Raw genomic sequence first — 19,843 nt, 5'->3', positions numbered from 1 at the left:
AAATTCTCATTTCTGATTTTAACTTTGGATAATCTCAGCATTTGATCAGGCAATGTGTGTTTTCAATCTCATTTATTATTGAGCTATGGAAGAGAGTTGTGAACAACTCACACATTGCTTGAGCAGTCAAGCAGCAACAAAGCTGGGCACCAGAGAACTTGCCAAGTATGCAAGGAGTTCTATTTTCAGGTATAAACACCAAATTTATGCCAAGATACATAAAAAGCTTGGTGCCAATACTTTTACAGAATCTTAAGAGCTATAGAAAGTGGATCCACGGGGAGGGATGGCTTTGATCTTGTAGATTTTGTTTAAAATATCTTTTAGAGAACTGGGGACCTGCTGCAGGCTGTGGGAGCTCTAACAAGTTTTGGTGTAATCAGATTTTAATTTACTGTAGTCAAAGCAAGGAAGGCTCTGTCCTTAGAAAAGCACAGAGTTAAACACCTTCAAAGAGCCAAGTTTAGAAGTCAGTGTTCAAAAATACGACAGAGACAAGCGTTCTGACATTACAGTTCTTTATTTGTTTTTGAGTCCACGATCTATACAGGTATTTACAAGGCATGGAAATGGATAACAGCACAAAATACAATTGAGGTATAAGCTAAGAGCACAGTATGTCATGTTTCAATAAATATAATTCAAAATTTGTAAACTAAGTGACCAGATAGATGCATCTTGTCTACTAAAACCATATAAAATATCTGTTAAATCTCACGTGAGGTAGAGGACAGTTTTGTGTGTCATGTGATGCAACCACAGCAACGCTGACAATAAGACTGTACATCATTGGCAAAGTATTAAAAATTGTTGAATGCACTGATCATTTTTCACAGGCTTTTCTATGGTTTCAGAATTGTCACTCAACCTGTTGCCTTGAGCTAACACGGACTCAGCTGTTTTGCAGCTACTTTCTGTCATTTGAGAGAATTATACTGGCATGTCAACAGCAATAAATACTTTAGAGAGTGAGGATGAAAACACAAAAAACATTCTGTCAATCACAGAAAGCAACGTGATGGCAACGAAATAATTCAGACCAACTTTTTATTATTTCCTAGAATTCGTTTAAATACAGTACAGCTGTGCTTTCCTTTAAGTGAGGTATCTCTTAGAAGAAAAAAAAATTCAATTGATATCGTTACACTTAATTAATTTTCAAATAGCAAAATTTTATACCGTGTTTGCTGTGCTTGATGAAGTGCTTAAAACTCATTTTTCAAGCATTTTCCAACTGAACCACTAACCCTGAAAAAACCAATTTGCTAAGTAATGGAGACACACTATAAAATCATCGTGCAATTCGTAAGCAATAACTGCTTTCACAAAAGCTAAAAAAAGACTGCATTTTTTTAAATAGATATATGCAGCAAATAGAAAATTCTACAAGCTTTCTGTAAAGAAAACCAATGAACACTCACACTACAAATGTAATGAGCAAAAAGAAAATTGAAATTTGCAGCTTTCTGCTGCTTACTATCAATGGCTTAAATAAAATCACAAAATATTGCAAGCACAGATTAATAGGTAGGAGAAATTATGTCTTTTGTAGACTCCACCATGTTATAGAAAACTCTGTTGTGTGGATTAATTACACGAATTAAGTGCAGAAAAAATACAAAGTTGTTATCTTTACTGACAATCAAAATATATACTCTACAAACAAGTGAATTCTAGGAAGCTGACCACGACAGCATTTCGAGGCCAACTTCCCAACTAATGCTAGGAAAGGTTTCCAAAAATTTCATAACACATTCTAGCTATCCCCTCCCCCAGTACAAAACAAGAATGTATGAATAAAACATTGTGACTTCTAAAATTCAGGCCAAGACTTATTTCTTTTCAGGCCACCAGTAGCTTTATGCTCCCACCCAACTTTTCCTACATCACTAATTGCATTATGCCTTTACTATGTACAGATGGTTTTACATCTAAGCTATCAATATATTAAATATAGAATAAAATTAGCTTAAGAATGTGAAACATAACTACATTCATCTAAATACTCCAACTGAACGAGATGCTTTACAAAAACTAAAACACAGACTAAACTAAGTTTGGAGATTTAGATTAAAATCTCTTTCGTTGAGGGACACCTGGTTACACTGTGAGTGAGGTGTTTCCAGACTGCCAAAATTCCAAGAGTTTTACCCTCTAAGCTCTCATATTTTATTGATTAAAGTATACAAAGCATGTTAAATTTCTCTTTTATAAAAGTATAGGAGCAAATTAGGTATTCACTGCCAATTCTACCTATTCCAAAAGGTGCACTAGGCAACTTCCATCTTGGTGTAGGTGTTTAAGAAAGCAACTTTCAAATTATAGACAATTTTAGGGCTTTGTTCTACAGGTTTCAAGTCACAACTACCAGGGAAAATTACTTCTTGCCTGAAAAGATCAGCAAGCAATGACTGAAGGCAAACCAAAGAATACATAAAATGAGCATGCTGTGACTAAAAGCAAAGACCTAATGACTGATTTAGTCTCTACCATTAAGTGTGCACTTAAGTGAGGGCCCTCAAGTGTGCATTCCAAGTTCCTATGTCAGGCTGTAAAATGAACCATTCAACAGAATTAGGATAAGGTAGCAAAAAAAAGGTCAACATATATTTTTTCTAAAACTTAAGAGCATTATTTACAATTTACTAGAAAACTATCTTTCAGAGACTGTGAGCACACAAAGGTCTATGGCACATTTATGTATACATTATTACTTAAAATCAGTATAAAATTAAGTCTACACATATGAAAATTGTTTATGTTATGTCAAGAGCCTGAAAGTAGTATTTAAGAATTTTAAGAGGATTACAATAATTTAAAATGCATTCTAACTTTAGATTAACTAAATGGAATATTTACAAAGCTACTTTTAAGGTCATTTTAATAAATGTTCCATTGGCTTTACCAGCCAGATGTTCAAAAATAATTAGGAGGGCCTTATGTGCAATTGGAATTGGTGAAACTTTCTGTAGCTGCTGGAGTTCTTGCAACAGTGAAAATATTGGTACAAAGGATGGCCACCTTTTTGTTGGTACAAAGGATGGCCACAGAACGTCCAGAGCCTCCAGCAGTGACCCAAGTGCTGGCTGAGGCACAGGAACCTGGGCTGCACCAGCCCTCCATGGCCACTGCTGGGCAGCCACTGACCAAGGGGAACATCTGAGCAGGACAAGAACATAGACACGACCTGAATGGAAATGGAATATTCACTATCCTACTAATAGAATAATCCCAGCAGGGTTCCAAACATCCAACAGCTCAGCTCTAAGTGCTGTGGTGCATCAGCCACTGCAGCTGTGAGAACAAACAGCAGTGAGCCAGCCCCACCACACAAGAAGCAGCACAAAGGGACTCTGTCCATCCTTCAGCAGCACCCAGGTGGGACTTCCCAATTCCCAGCTCATCCAACACAGGATCTGCCCATCCCACTGGGCAGCCTCAAGCTCTGCTCCCCAGCCATCACACCTCCAGCAGTGCTCCTGCCTGCTCTCCCTGTGCCCATGGGTCTGGTGGCTGGACAACAAAACATTCCTGCTGTTTTTAAAGCAATGGTGCACACACAACCAGAACCATGGAGTCAGCTCCTTTCCCTCCAAACCAAACTGCAAAGACAGGCCTTCTCCTTATTAGTTTGTTTTTAGTTTTTTTCTTTTTTTTTTTTTTTTTTTTTTTTTTTGGTTGGTTTCCTTTCCAAAGGAAAAATTTGGAGATGGGAGCTGAAGAAGAGAAAAATATAACCCTGGTATTCTTTTCCAGCAGGGGGGTGGAACTAGATGATCTTTAAGATCCCTTCCAACCCAAACCATTCTATGATTCTCAACACTGACAAAGAAATTTTTTTTTTTCATCTAACTTGCTTTACTTGTCAGTGTAAATATGGCACAGAGCTCATGAACAAAATTGTACAGTTATTAAAAAAATCATCCTAATACTCCGTGTCATTTAATTTACCACCTCATTTCTCATTCAATTTAAAGATATGTGCAATTTTATCTTTCTCTGTGATATTCAGTCTTGTTATATCACTAACAGAGAAACAAAAAAGAACAGGAGTTTTCAGTTTAACTAGTTGAGGGGGAAAAAAGTCAGTGTAGGCTTTTACTAGTGGTTTCATCCAAAATTAACTGAATTATTAAGAGAATATCAAACTTAAGTACCTCAAACCAGAAACTAAAAGTACAAGTTAAAATTATGCTGTGAAACACTAGAATTACTAAAATATTCCTACCACTGACATGATCAGCTGACATCTGCCAGTTGTATCCAATTTTTTGGAGAGAAGTGCAAAAAAGTTTTTCTTCATCCAACTTTAGCCATGCATTTAACCCACTAGGAACCAGACTTCAGAAGTACTCAGACATTATATATATACATAAAACAGTAATTCTGTACAATTACACATTTCCCAATGTTATAGCTTAACAAACATGCTGTATTTTCTTAATTCATGGTAACCCTACCATGCCATTCAAATACAGAGACTATCAAAATGATTTTTCAAAGTGCCATACCTCAGAATTTTATATTTTAAGCTATGATCACAATGTCAGTTAAGGCCTGTTCTATGTGATGAAAGAAAAATCCACAAGTTGGCAAGAAGCTCAAAGTGTGGAGGCTTAGGGTACTGAGGAAATTAATACATATTCCTTAATAAATATTCTTTTTCTTGAAAGCATTAATAGCTGAAAAACAGTTAAGTCAAGCTTTCTCAGTTTCTAAAAGGAAAAGCCCCACCTTTAAGCCTTTTATTAATGTTTCTTTCATATGTACTAGACAGAAAAAAACAGATGAAAACTTGTGAATTTTTAACTTCCCAAGATTCCACTGTAATTGCAATTTTTTTAATTCACAAAACCAAAACCAAACAAAAAAACGAACCTCTAATGTTTTCCAGCAGAGCAAGCAAGTGCTGGCTCTAACAGTCCTTAGACTGATAATGAGTTGTTAAATAGACAATACTGAGAAGATCAGCTGACTTCACACAATGAAATTATGGGAAAAACTCATGCTGGTAAATCACTTTTGATGCTCAATCATCAATCAGTTGTGGCAATTTTGAGCTCTGCCTTACAGACAAAAAGCTGCCTTTACTTTCCTCAGTTCAAGAATATATAATTCTCACTGAAACCCAAACTATTTAAGACCTTGAAGAATTGAGGATATTTTTAATGTACTTTTATAACTGGATGTGCAATTGATAGCAAAATAAAGATACCCACATATGTTTTAACAGACAATGTTAAAAGGTGTAGAGTCCTTAAGACTGCATTAGAAATAGACAGAAACTGGTCACTCTAAATCAAGAGTTTTGTATTTTTTGTGGTTTGAGAAAAACACCAGTACAAATCAATGCAGATTTTCATTGGCTAGGAAAATCTAAAAATGTCTATTTCTATTTATTTATATCTATGTATATCTTCATCTGGACCTGTCTGGGAAATAGAAATCCAGAGAGAATACTTTTTCTCAGCACACAAAAATTGTTCACAATCATTAAAACCAAAACACCCTGTTTGAAGGACACAGTCATGCTTCCTCTTCCAATTTCTATTTTTCTTTCCCATTTTTTGAAGATTTCAGGATCTGTAGCTTCAGTTCCTTTATCATCATCTCCAGCTTTTCCCGAGCCTCTCGTTCCTGTCTCAGTTCATCCTGGAGCTCTTGTCTATCTGCCTCTGCATGATCCAACCTCTGCCTCAACTCTGCCAGCTGGGAAACACAAGAGACACACAGTAAATTTTAGCAAACATCAAAGGGTCACAGATGGCCACTCCATGATCCAAGTATTTCAGTCCACCAGAATTATGCAGTTATCAAGAACTGTGCACTTACCTGCTACACCATTAGCAAACAATGTCAATGTGTAAAGTTGCATAAATGTCATACTAAAATTTAAAAAATGAGAAAATCTACTTTTTCAATGCATATAAGTTGTAGCTATATGAACTGTCACACCAGACTGTCAATAACACACAGAATCTGTTGGGAAAAATTGCGATGATGTTTGCATTGGACGTGCCACAAATCCCAGAACAAACTGCATTTTTTCATTTCCCAGGTCCATTTCCCTTACCTTATTTCAAAGCCTGAATGTATTTCTAGAAGAAACAAAATCACCAACACTGTTTTCTGATACTCCTTAGTATAAATGAAATATTCAGAAAATCTTGAACATAACTGTCTGTGTGTGTATGTGCTCAAATATAAACCTGAGTCCACACAAATGTTTTTGTGATATATTTTGTGTTTATACACAGGAGTTAAGTATTCTATTCCCCTTTGGATACATCAAGGTTCAAACTTGCTAGAATGTCACCAAAATTATTTACAGTGACATCTGGAAACATCTTTTCAAGTGTGTGAAAGTTCCTTATTGCTTATAGTATACTACAAGCAGTTAAAACAGGCAGGAGACTGGAAAGCAGCTATCCTCTCTCCCATTGATTCATGGGGTTATTTCTTACTAAAAGACCATACAATTTATTTATAATTTTTTATAATTTAATTCCATCTAAATTTATTATAATTTAATTCCATCTAAAAAACCCATCTGCCTTTATAATGATAGGTGTACATCAGTACCTGATGTACATCTCACTAAGAATTAGAAAGATAACTCATTTAAAGGAAAGAGCAGGAACACACAGGGTATTTACTGCTATTCACCAAGTGCTACAGAATGTACTGGGTGAAGGGATGGCTGTGCTGGTTTTAGAGAAACATCACATTTCATCCCCACTTCTTTAATCAGAAATATTTCAGCAGTTCTTAGCCAACAACAGGCTGTTCATGCTGCATGTGCTGACTGCACAAGTGCTGCAGTGAAGTGCTGCAGTGCAACAGTGCCCACTGCCTGCATGCTGCAACACGTCTGGCCTTGATTTCCAGCTCTAAGGAAAGGCTCCAGGACTGGTTATTCTGCCTTACTGTGACTGACAGGGTGAAGCAAGTATTTCAATAAAGAAGTCAAAAAGAGGGACAAGACAGTGCATATTCAGACAGGTCTAGAAAGGAGAAGAGACTTTTAAGCAAGCTGCAAATACCAAATTCTTCATTCTGTTTAATGTACAAGGATTCCTCCCAGTCCACCATTCTCAGACAGAAAAGGCAGCCTGGGCAACTGGTTCAAGAACACATCAGATTAAGGCTTTTTTAAAATGCTGTATACACAGCTTGGGAGAGTTCTCTGTTCCCAAGACCTCTGTTTAACTCTGGTGCTTCTTGGAAGCAGAATCTACTCCAAGATGTGATAAATGGGAAAAAAAGGTTCAAATTATATGTTGTGAATAGATCTACCACAGAGGTGGTAACAGAGAAAGCTTTGACATAAGGAATGTATGTAGTTTTCAAAGTCTAACTTCAAAAGGAACACACAACCAATCTCCTTGGGGAACAGTTCACAGTTTTCACCCTCCAAAGGGAGTGAGCTGCACAAGCCCTATAAAACATGCTGTACACGATGATCTCCATAAATTAGAACACGTTGTTACTCGCACTAACAGGGCTTGTACCAGATGTTTAGTAAATCAGGCCTTAGTCAGAGAGGATTATTTCTGGCAGCAAAGGCCAGGAATCAGTGGAGTGGGATGTCATGAAATTAAATTCATGAGAAGGATTTACGATGCGAGTCTCTGCCCTACTCACCAAAAATACCAAAACCTGTCTCTCAAGTAGTGCCTGTTTCTCAGTTTGAGTCAGTCAGAACAGGAAATATACACACTTGTGAACAAAGGACCACAGAGCTTTACTGAGCTCAAGTTTTAGATTTTGTCTACTTTAAAAATGAGCCTGTTAAGATTAGTTTTCTATGATATGGTGCAAAATATAAAAAATTAATCATAACTACAGCTGATTTTTAAAAGGGGCATTCAAAGGTTCCCTTTGTCATTAACTATATTTTTTCTGTTGGAATAATCTCCAACATAAAGAAGCAATAGTAAAAGCTAAAAGGAAAGTGAGAGGAAGAAATAGCTCCATAGGTTTTGACATATGAATCTAAGAGGCTAGAATGAGAGACACCAATATGATTTTCATTTCCAAGAAACCTCTTGGCCAAATGTTTTGGTAGAGTCCAGAAGGGGCTCATCAGACACTGCAGAAGGTTCTACCATCAAGGAACATGAGGAGCAGCAAGGTATGCTGCTAATCTGACAAAAAGAAGGTTCAGAGGTTTGGATTTTTTTATTTTTACATAAAATAATAATAATAACGTTTAAGTCTGTATCACGGGGAAAGCCATATACATTAAAAACAGAATTTGTTTCAATGAGGATGTAACAGACCTCTTGTTTAAGTTTAATATTTCATCAATAATATCATAAGTTTCTGTAAGTTACATTCTGCCTCAGTTTCAACCAAGGAACAGGAAAATAAATATTGCTGTCACTGACCTATTTTGGTATCTGTCTGTGGTGTCAGAACAAACAGAGAAAACGAAACCTTAATGTGGCTGAACAACACCTTCACAATTTCCTGATACACTAAACATGTTTTGTTTGAAATAAACCTTCCCTTCTCACCTGTGCTGCATATTCAGCTTCTTTATCTTTTTCCAGATTGGAGTCACAACTACATTTTTGCTTCATCACTTGGTCCAGTTTCTTCTCCAAGTCTCTCTGCTCAAAATAAAATTCTTCCATTCTTTGTGCATGCTCTGCTTGCAAACATTCGAGTTCTTTTTGTAAATTCTGCTGCTCTTCAGTCAGTTCCTTCATAGCTTTAGAGTTGCTTAACATTTCCACTTCCTGTAAAGAAAGATCAAGATCGCATACTGCTTCCTTCTAACACCAGAAAAGTAAAAAAAAACCCTCAATTTAAAAGTGTTTCTGGAACCAATGAGGCCAAAAAGACCATTTGTAAACTACCAGTAACAACAGCCTGATAATGGTATTTATCTACTTATCAATGACAGCATGGAATTCTGTAACATACATTCTAATTTTTAAGAAATTACTTTTACTTCCAAGTTCATGGAGCTTTCAGAAACACATTTGCATTTCCAGCAGTGAACCTCAGGAAGCAGAAGCATTGATTCACTAAAATAGACTTTGAAGATGCAAGAAGTGTAGCACCAGAAAACAAAATGAAGTGTTTGATTTCTTTGTCCACTGATATTTTGATATTTTTAAACTCGTATTTTTTTTAAACTTATCTACAAGCTTTACCTCCAACAGCAGAACAAGTTTAAAGCATCAGCTCTAGGGCCCAATCTGAGTTCCTAGATTCTGAGATTAACATTTAAATTAAAATAAAATAAATTAAAATATTAGGTCTGTTCCATGGATGCAAGAAGCAAAGACAGTATTTCACTGAATTCAGAAAACAGAAATGTCACAAATGAACACCAGCTTCTACAATAATCCATTATTAAAGAAAAGACTAAAAATAAAATCCCTAAAAGCATGGTTTAGCAAATGGGAATAGGAAAGTGGTGTTCTTTTTTATACAGGGCAGTGATAAGACCATTCCTAGAATACTGACATCTGCATCTTTAAAACGTGAAAACTGAGAAATTTCAGAAGATACAGCAAAAGCAGGAGCTCCTTGGACCCAGCAGCTGCAAACTGAAGGGGCACCACTTATTAGTGGGCTCAAAACTCATGAGCATAAGGGATATTCAAGATTTGGTGTCTGGATTTAAGCTAAGGGAAAGGTGATCTGTGTGCTCTGGTGTTTCTAAATGATGCAATCTGTGATGCTGGCTGTGGAGCCAGCAAGCCCACAGCAGCTCCCTGCTGCCCAGGGGGAAATGCACCCAGACTGCCACGGTACCATTTGGAGCTGCTGCTTCCTCCGCAAAATCGTGTTCAGCTTCTCCTGCTGCTTGATGTAGGTTTTCATGACTTCTTCCATGATCCTTCCCTTGTCATCCTCACAGCTGATGTCCTTCATGAGCGTGGGGGACAAGGCTCGTGCATCAGCACCTCCCTCAGCACGGCCAGAGTCCCTGGTGATTTTGGAAGAAACGCGCTCAGACTTTGCACCTCTGGCAGGACGAGTTGACACGGGAGGATCTACACAGGAGAAAACAAGAGAACAATAATCACAGAAAGTTCAAATTCCAGAGTGAAAAAAAATGCAAAGAAAACTGAGATTACAAAAAGGTGGAGGGAATTTTTGGAAACCTGAAGTGACATCACAAAATTCTAGTTCAGTGTAAAGCTTTCCAAAATTCCGTGGTATAAAAATCAAAGCCTTCAATATAATTCTCACTACTCACCTAAACGTTTACTTGGCTGCTCCACCCCAGTTTTCAAGTCAATTTTTTCCTGTTCTTCAAGAGAAAGCTCTGGATAGGAGGCAGCTTTTTTGTGCTTTCCACTACTGAGCTTCTTCTCTGACTGCCCAGGTGAGGATTTATTAACTTCTGAAGCTTTTACTGATGTTTTTGCAACATCCTTATATTGAGATGCAAGAGACACATTCGGGGCAACCACTTTGTCACACATATAAAGGTAGTAACTGAAAAAACAGCAGAAGAACAAAATTCATAGTGAAAGGTAAGACATAATAAAAGATGGCTGGTTGAGAGCAGAAAGTTTAATTTAACATGAGTTCAAACTGTGAAAGCATCAATGAAAAATAAGCATGTCCTTTTTAAATTTTTCCTATGCAAAAGGAAAGCCTAAGGACCCACTTAATCTTTACTGAGTAGATTATCTAGATAAGGTTTTGAGGCTATCAAACAAGTAGATTTTTCAAAATGGCTGATTTAAAAAAATTACAGTAAATCATATGAAGGCTTCATTTAAATGCAAAGAGTGAAATTAGAATGCCACTGAATCCAGACTCTCCAGCATTTTCATAATCCTTATATTATGAGGATGGGAGGTGCTCAGTGAAGTGGGAATGAGAACCTCACTTAAGTTACAAAGCTGTGTTCTGACAGCCCTGGGGCACATCTCAGACAAATGCTGGACCTTTCTTCCCAGGTACACTGAGCTGCCCATTTGGATTTTCACAGCTCCTGGACTCCTGGGAGCATCCCATCTTCACCTCAGCCTAGTACAGAGGGAAGGGAGCCCCAGGTGTGCTCAGGTCAGTGCCAAGATCACCAGTGTCACTGGAGTTCCAATTGATGTCTTCAACATTTCCCTTTCTCCTGGTTCTGAAGGAAGGCACTGGCAGAAACAGAACATGAGGGCCCATCACAGAAGTTCCTCCACTCCAAAAAGGGTCTGCTCTGACCCAAATTCAGGACCTGTGCAACCACAAGGGGTGAGGGCAAGAGGAGTATCAAGAAAAACCATTTCCCTCATTGCTGCAGGTGACAAACTGGGTAAGGAGTCAAGGAAATGCACTTGGTTTCTAAAACCAGAAAACCAGCCCACAGACAATTCAGCTGCAGCCCTTGTTCCACTGTGGGAGAAAGCCTTCAAACGCCTCTTGGAAGTCTTTTCTGGAAGGAAATTAAGTGGTCCTCATGGTAAATAGGCCCTGTGCAGCTTTCCACATGTATGCATTGTATTACCATATGAAAGATCAAAGTTACCTCTGTCATTTCCACTAAGAAAGGGGAAATCTTAATTACATTTCAATTGTATTGCCTGCTGAAGAACACCCACAGGTCACAGCTTGAGTCTTATATCAAAAAACACTCATATGCAGTTCATTAGTATTTACATTAAGAAATGCATAAAAATTTAGGGTTAAATTATTCCTGTGTGATACCTTAAGAGTATTTCTAACAGTTCAGGTTGCAAATACATTTTTTTCAGTTTGAATTATTCCTAAATAGCCAAAAGTATTTGAACACTTGACAGTGCTTATAGTTCTACATAGGAAACTCAGTTACCTGGGGTGGAAAAAGGAAGGTGGTTGAGGATCAGTTTCTGCTTCTTGCTTTATAACTGGATACCACTGCGATAATTCCAGCTTCTGCTGTGGCTCTGCCTATAGGAATTGAAATAAACTGGTAATTGAAACATGGATACAGGTTATTTACATGTTCATAAGCACTCCTCAGAGAAATGGCATTTACACCATTAATACAGGTACACCAGAGAAACTGGGGCACTGGGAAACGGGGTGTCTTTGGCAAAGGTGCAAGGTGATGCAAGCCACAGAATTCTTTGACCTCCAATTTACCACTGTGGGCAAAAGAGCAACGAAATTAAAGAAAAACATCTTTACAGACCTATCTAAAAGCTCTGCTGAGTTTCCAAAACTCTACTAAACAAGCCTGGGAGAAACAGAAAGTAGAAACTAGGATTCCCAAAAGGTTGTAGGAGCCTTTTGTAATAACGTGTCTATATAAAGTAAGGAACTGCCAGATACTTTATTTCAAAATTAAATGGAACAGTGTGCTGGTGTTCCAGGGACAGAACTTTCTTCAGTCATCACAAATTTTTATTACACAAGTAGGCAAAACTGCTCCCAGCAGCATGAAAATGCCATTCCCTTTGCAGTAGCAAACAAAATTTACTCAGGTGCATCAGAATACATAATTTTAAAAACTTCTGTGTATTTTGCATTTGGAAAGCAATTCTTGTTCTGTGCATCTCGAGAAATATTTTTGGAACTACTCTTTACTAGAAATTCCTGGTGATACTGGTGCTCTCCTGCAAAGTTGCTCTTAATTTCAAGTGAAAGGTGTCTCACCATATATTTACAATATTCTCAGAGCTAAGGAATTGATTGATAATTTCACTGTGTTAGAACAGCCTTGGGACATGGGGTTTTGGGTAGGGTGTGGTTGGCTGAGCCCAGGCAGCTGCCAGGCACCCAGAGAGCTGCTGCCTCAGCACCATCCCCAGGACATGGAAAGGAAAAGAACAAGAAAGCTCCTGGATGAAGATAAAGCTGGTTTAAGAGGTGAAGGAAAGAGAAAAACACAAGTGAAGCAAAGGGCATGGCTCAGTCCCTCCCTCAGACAACTTCCCAGGCACCCTCAAATAACCTCCACTTTGGATACCAAATCCTCTTTCTCCTCCTTCTGTCCCAGGTTTTATTGCAGTAGCCAGAACATTGGCATGCTAGCCACAGTATTAGCCACAAATCCAAAGCCCAGCACCATACAGGCTGCTACAAAGCCAACACCATTCCAGCCAGACCCAGTACCTTCAAGAAGCTGCTCAATTAAAAATCAGCTCATAAAGTTAAATAATCCTGTCTTGAAACTTTTATGTAGTGTTCTAATATCTCCACAACTTCTAATGTGCTATATAATCAGAGAAGTTTGTATTTTCACACCCTGGAACAGACCTTTAGAGAACTTCATCCCTGGCAGTGACACCAATGTGAGCTGAGCCATGGTCTGCACAATCCAACACCCCCAGCCCTGGCAGGGACCAAACCCCACCTGCCCCATCCTGAGCAGAACTCCCACCCCAGGAAACTCAGCTCTCACAATGAAACTGAAATTCAGCTCCACCCCTGCAGTTCCTCAAATCACTTCCAACACAGACAGAAAGGAGGGAGGGCACAAGGAAGAGAAGCTCTGGAGTTGTAAATTCATAAAAAGGCTTTAAATAAAAAAGATTTGAATAATCTCTAGAAAAACGGCCCCATCCTGACACTTGCCAAGTTTTTTCTACTTACTCAGATCATTCCAATAATTTAAATAATTACATATAATCTACTTACACTGCAGCTAGTATGCAGTGATCTGATTTTAGCTTCAGATCACATTTGTCCATATTTCAGGACTCACATTTTAACATGCTTATACATTTACATATGAAATTATCAGGCCATCTCTATTTTCAAATTACTAGGTCAGATTTTTGCTTTTTTTTTTCCAGTTTCAAGTGGAAACTGAATTTACTACCTACCCATTAGGTGAATCTTGCAAATGAATTTCATAGCATGCAATCAAATTTTTACTTAGGAAAGAAAATGAAATGTTGCCATAAATAAACAAAGTCTTTTTCTAAGAGGATTCTTCCCCCACCATACAGGTAAATGAAATAAGGTATCTATATATATATGTATGCCTATTTCATTACCCAACAATTTGTTTATTTTAGATGCTCTTAAATAATTCTATAAACACAATAAGTTGAATTTAATTACTTCTATTGAAACTGTTAAAAAGGGTTACATGAAAAATTACTTATTTTTCTTAAAGGTTAGTTGAACAAAGCTGTTCTTTAAGGAAAAAAATATATAGGTAATGGTTTCAGTGTAATCATTAAGCCAGTAGTTTTAGCAGAGATTTGATTTATAAAACCCCCACACTGTGACCAGCTCAAGGAATCAGCCTGAGAAGCAAGGCAAAGTTTTAGTGCAGAGATGATGAGAAACTGTCGCAAAGTCAAAGGGAACAAGGATCTGTCAGTGCAGGAATCAGCAGAGACTCGGTGACAGCTGTTCCATGAAGAGCAGGTGGATGTTGCACTGCAGCCTAGAACTCCACAGAAAATTGTGACAATCAAGCACACAGCTTACAGCTTTCTTGTTAGCACAAAGAACAGAAAGGAATTAATCTCAAGAGTACTTTGCTCTTAAAATATTGAAACAAAAGCGTATTTGCACTGTGAGGTGAATAAACTCAAGAGTGAAATGCTAAGGAGAAAGGCAAAGCATGGCATCCAGGATGCTCCAAGGACTATGGGATTTAATGAATTCATTATTACTAGATGGGGAAAGACCTAGCCAAGGGCAACTGTTCTTCCTGGGTCCTCCAAGACAAGCACAAAGGATGTGTCAGCACTTCTGAGGACTGACTCAGCAAAGGTGGTGAGGAGGTGACAGAACAGCAAACAGAACATCCTGCAATAAATTCCCCTAGGAGCGTAAGGAAAGGGAACGTCTACGTGTTGTACCTGATACCTGAAATGAGGAAAAGAAGTGGTGGCTGCTCCACCCCTGGAGCTGTTCAAGGTCAGGCTGGATGGAGCTGTGAGCAATCTGGTCTAGTGGAAGGTGTCCCTGTGCAGGCCAGGGGGGTGGAATGGGGTGATCTTTAAGGTCCCTTCTAACCTAAACCATTCTGTGATTCTCTGAAGCAGCCTAAGCTCCCCCAGGAAAAGGAAACTGTACTCCAGCACTGCCCTCTTAAACTTTTTTACTCTTTTCTACCTCCCAGATGAATATCCACAGGATGAAAAAAAAAACCAAAACCTCCCCCACCATTGTACTTTGCTCAGGTTTTCACAGCTTTTGACTCTGTCTTCACACATTGCTTTGTAAGAAAGAACTACACAGGTCTGCAACAAAGACCTGCAGAAAGTTTTACAATTTCATTTGCACCTGTCCAGTCCAAATTACTGCCACTGCTCATTTCAGCTGGGTTTTTTTTCATCTTTGCAGATGAAACTGAAAAATCTCGTTGTCTGAAATCTGCAGCTGTGGGAAGGAAAGCAGCATTTATAGGTGTGAACACGGAAGAGTATTTCCACTGATGCATCCACCATGCTGTAGTTCCTTTCTTACACTGGCACTGCAAGAATAAAGACTGACATGTCTTTATCAGTTGAAAAGCAAAGTCTCTTTGCTAGGAGACTGCATCTTCAAATAATTCAGCATGTGGAAGCATGCCATACTGCAGACTTCCATGGGAATCTGCTGGTAAAATCTCTTCCTGCAGACTGGCACCACTGTAACAATACCTGCTACTACAGTCAGCCTTCCTGCAACACCAACTTTTCAGAGATTTGTGCAGAAAGGTGTCAGCTCACAGCACCCCTTTTTGGGCTCAACCATCTGTGCTGCTCCTGCTGCTATTTTGAAATCCACCACAAAACGTCCAACAGGCAACATGGATTTATCATCAAACCAGCAGCCATCAAACAGACATAGAAACACTGAATACACCGAAAAGAAACTGTCATGGGGCAAAATCCATTAAAAGCCTATTAAAGGTTATACCCCAAAATTGTGTTTTCCATGAATGGGAACATCTATGATATTAATGTTTCTCTGCTGCTTGTCCTATTATTTAAAGTAGAAGCTCTCCAAGGGACAAACAAGCTCTGTATTTTGGAACCACAGCACAGACTTGCAGCAGTATTTTAGGAAAAAATAAGATGTCTATTATTAACTATTGTCAAGATACCGGCCCACAGCTCATTACTTGGGCTGCTTAAAACCCCCTCTTTTTGGCATATTTCACTGCACAAGTGGTTTAAACAGAAAGCTCTTGCTGAACAAGCAGACTTTGGGCTTCTAAATAGCCATTTAGCAAAGCACCATTACCCTGCACACAAGTCATGAGATGGGTGGCCAGCAAGCCAGGTTGCCATCCAGCGCACGTGTGCAAGCTGGAGTACAAATAACAAATGAAGAATTCATTTGTAACACTTGATTTTCAAGCTCCTTTCTGCTTTGCTCAGCTGCTGCAGCACACACTGCACAAAACCTACTCAAAGGTCAAATGGGAGAACAAAAATTTTCACAACAGCCTGAATTTTCCAGAGTCTGTATACCTTAGGACAGAACAAGAACCAACAAAGCCAAACCAGCTCGAATGGTTACTTGCAGCCCAAAGAGGAAAGAAATTACCACCCCTCTTAATGAGAAATGTTATTTCCATGGTGAAGCTCTCACAAATTTAACTTAGGCTTGATGTGACAAGTATTCCCACTTAGAAAAGCCAAGTAATGTGCTTCTAAAACAAGTGCTTATGTGTGAGCAGAAAGAGATCTGGGAGTTTTACACCAGGTGAACTTACTTTGGACCGAGTTCTTTTCTGATTTTTCTCGCTGAATTTCTCCTTCATTTCCTCCAAGAGATGCTTCAGCTCTCTCTCCTCTGATGTGCCCAGGTATTTTTGGTTAATGTGCAGGTAGCAGTGCCACTTGGCCGACTCAAACCCCCAGTGGCAGGTCCTCTTGTCCGGGGATCTGTGTGAATGCATCACGAAGGTCTGGGGTGAGAACATCCCGTAGCATTCCAAGCACTGGATACACGGGTCATCCGGGGCAAGGTAGAACTGAGGTGCAAACAACCCCTGGCACTTGCCCAGGCATTCGTGCTCTACTTCGAAGGCACTGCCAGTCTCTTTCAGCTGGGCCAAGGTGTTCTTTCCAGGGAGGAAGCTGCCGCTTTGGGGGAAAGTGCGAGGGCGCAGTAAAGCGTTGCATAGTCTCTGAGCGTCCGTCAGCGTGATGAGCCCGCAGGACGGAGCGTTGAACGGGAGAATTCCCAAAACCTTCAGAATGTGCAGCTGGTCAGAAGTGCACCTGGAGCAGTAGATGTAGAGCTCATCACACACCGTGTTGATCTGCTGCAGGGAGAAGTCTCGGAGAACCGAATTCAACACTTGAGGCAGGCAAAGTCTTTTTTCTCCTCCGACTTTAAAACAAGAGATGGATTCCCCCTCCAGCAGGGTCTGAGTGAGTTCCGTGGAGCTGTCTGGAGGGATGAGCAGCGGACCAGAGAGGATTTGTGGTGATGGGAGAGGCAGGAAGACAGTGGGTGACATACTTTCCTGGGAATACCGAGCTGAAAAAGCTGCAGGTCCACCCAGAGAACTCTGGCTGCTTAGGTGGAACTGTGCCAACGTGTGTTTCAAACCTGGATTTAAACTCAAAGGCTCAGATAGTGAAGCACTGCTTGGCTTGGTGGTTTCCCCATCAGGCTCCACCGGAGTTTCATCATAGTCATCCAGGTTTTCCTTCTTTATTGTTGGCAATTTATTTATTACTACCTGTACTTTGTTATTTACATGCATTTCTGTCATTGCTTTTTTCAGAGGAGGACTCCCATCCTCTTGGATCCTGCTCCTTTTTTGGTCTGAGACCAGACCTAGAGGGAAGTTTATCTGTGGGCTTTCCATTGCTTAACACTCAGCTTTAATTAAGCCAGTCCTGAATGTGCATTTTCTTGCTTTTTCATATAAAAAATAGTTTCATGTGATCTTGGATTACCTCAGGTACACCAAGCTGCACGCTCCTTTCATTAAAACATTACTTCTTCAGCATCCAACAGTAAAAACTGTAACCCATTCTGCCTGTAATAATGTAAAATTACTAATGGAGAGGTTACACTATTTTCTTAGTTATTTGCTCAATTTTATAATATAAAAACCCCAATGCAATAGGTATACAAAAGGTTTTCTTCATAGCCTAGCCACTACTTTACACAGTAGTCTTGTCCAGCAATTTAGTAAAAAACGATGCGCTGATGCGTGTTCATCCTCAATCGTTTTTTTCCTTTAAAAAATATACTGTCTTTTCAAATAAGTCTCTATTTAAATATTAAAATAGAAAAATGGGCTCAGTTAGAAGAATGTCAATCTTAACGAAACTGATCCAAAACGTAGTTTAAGTTGTGTGAAAATTTTATTCAGCACTTTCAGCTCCCAGAGATCAAACACAATCTTAAGGGCTTGCTTTATTGTGCTGCCAGCTTTATGATTTCACCACCACCACCGTGACAGCTACTATGGCAGTTCACAAATAAATCCTGAAATTAAAGGCTGATCCAGAGCGACGGCAAAAACTAAACGTCCCTAGAGAGTCACCTTTCGCACAGATGTCACTGGCGTGTGTCAGAATTTTCCCAGCCCAAGTTATTAGTAAGAGAGGTGAGATCCAGGCCATGGGCTGAATGCATGCCGCGTGCTAGCACAGAGTTCTGCCCGTCCTTCCTGATAACCTGTGAAAGAGAGAGAGGCCATCACAAGCAATCCCAGAGTCTGCTCTGTACCTAAAGGGGCTTCAAGAGAGCTGGAGAGAGATTTTGACAAGGGCAGAAGTGTGACAGGAGTCACAGGACAAGACGGAATGGCTTTAAACAGAGAGAAGGGAAGGTTTTGATTTGATACAAGGAAGAAAATTATTCTCTGTGACAGCAGTGAGGTACTGGCACAGGTTGCCCAGAGAAGCTGTGGCTGCCCCATCCCTGGAAGTGTCCAGGCCAGGCTGGACAGGGCTGGGACCAGACTGGGATAGTGGAAGGCGCCCCTGCCCATGGCGGGGGGGGATCGGAAGAAGATGAGCTTTAAAGGCCCCCCTGCAACCATCGGGGATTCCCTGCCAGAGGCAGGTGCGTTCCCCAGTAACTCGCGGAACACCGGGACAAGCCCCGACCGGCGGGCGATACCGGCGGGGGAGGGGGCGGTCCGGAGCGGTTCTCCCGGCGTGCACGCCCGAAAGGACGGGCGCTCCGGCGAGCCGCGGGCCGGGCACCGGCCCCCGCATCCCGGGCACCGACCCCTCGCCCCGCAGCCCCTCCCGGGACGCCGCACGCCGCCGCTCCCTCCCGCGCCGTGACTCACCCCGGCCCCGCCGGCACCGCTCCGGGCACGGCTCAGCCCTTCCCCCTCCCGCCGCCGGGCTCGCCCCTCCGCCCTGCCCGGCTCCCCGCTGTCCCCAGCCGTACCGCGCCGCTCCGCCGCCCCCGTGTCCCTGCCCCCCTCCCATCGCCGGTACCCTGCTCCCCCTCTCCCCGCCGCCCCCGCGCCGCCTCTCCGCAGCCGACGCTCCCTCCCCTCCCATCCCATCCCCCGGCGGGCGCTCCCGCCCTTCCCCCGCGGCTCCGCCGCCCCGCTCCCCGCCGTTCGCAGTAAGTTCCCTCGGCTGCTCACCCGGCGCCGCGGGGGCTCCGGCGGCCGCGGGGAGCGGAACAGGCGCCGCGCTCGCGCCGCCCACCCGTGACCTCACTGCGGAGACCGAGACGGCGGCGGCGGCGGCGCGCGGGCACGAACCCGCCGGCGGCGCGCGCCGGCCCCGCCCACTGTCTGGGGCAGCGGCGGGAGCGCCCGCCCGCCCCTCCCCCGCCCGCCGCCGCCGCCGCCGCCGCCTCAGCGCCGGGAAACCCGGCCCGGCCTCCCCCCGCCCTCCGCCGCCGCCCGCGGGGAAAGCGCAGGAAGATAAATTACAAATAAAATAAATAAATGTATATGTGTAATATTCATTAAAAAGTGAATGTACATGGAAAAGTGCTGTTTCTGCCCGGC

The 19,843-nt window shown here is 41.2% G+C and overlaps 1 protein-coding gene across 1 annotated transcript; it reads right to left on the bottom strand.

Moving 5' to 3' along the window:
• Positions 1-504: 504 nt before the first annotated feature.
• On the bottom strand, positions 505-19,599 carry SKIL (SKI like proto-oncogene). Its single transcript, XM_030954580.1, has 7 exons — positions 19,472-19,599; positions 16,613-18,540; positions 11,795-11,892; positions 10,220-10,461; positions 9,772-10,013; positions 8,520-8,744; positions 505-5,709 (listed from the first exon to the last, which is right to left on the bottom strand). The coding sequence occupies exons 2-7, from the start codon at positions 17,717-17,719 to the stop codon at positions 5,548-5,550; spliced, it is 2,076 nt and encodes a 691-aa protein (XP_030810440.1). The 5' UTR covers positions 17,720-18,540; positions 19,472-19,599; the 3' UTR covers positions 505-5,547.
• Between the last annotated feature and the right edge of the window lie 244 nt (positions 19,600-19,843).

Source organism: Camarhynchus parvulus, chromosome 9 (assembly GCF_901933205.1).
Source record: "Camarhynchus parvulus chromosome 9, STF_HiC, whole genome shotgun sequence".
In the NCBI taxonomy this organism is placed as follows: Eukaryota; Metazoa; Chordata; class Aves; order Passeriformes; family Thraupidae; genus Camarhynchus; species Camarhynchus parvulus.
This window is presented reverse-complemented; position numbering and strand designations above follow the sequence as displayed.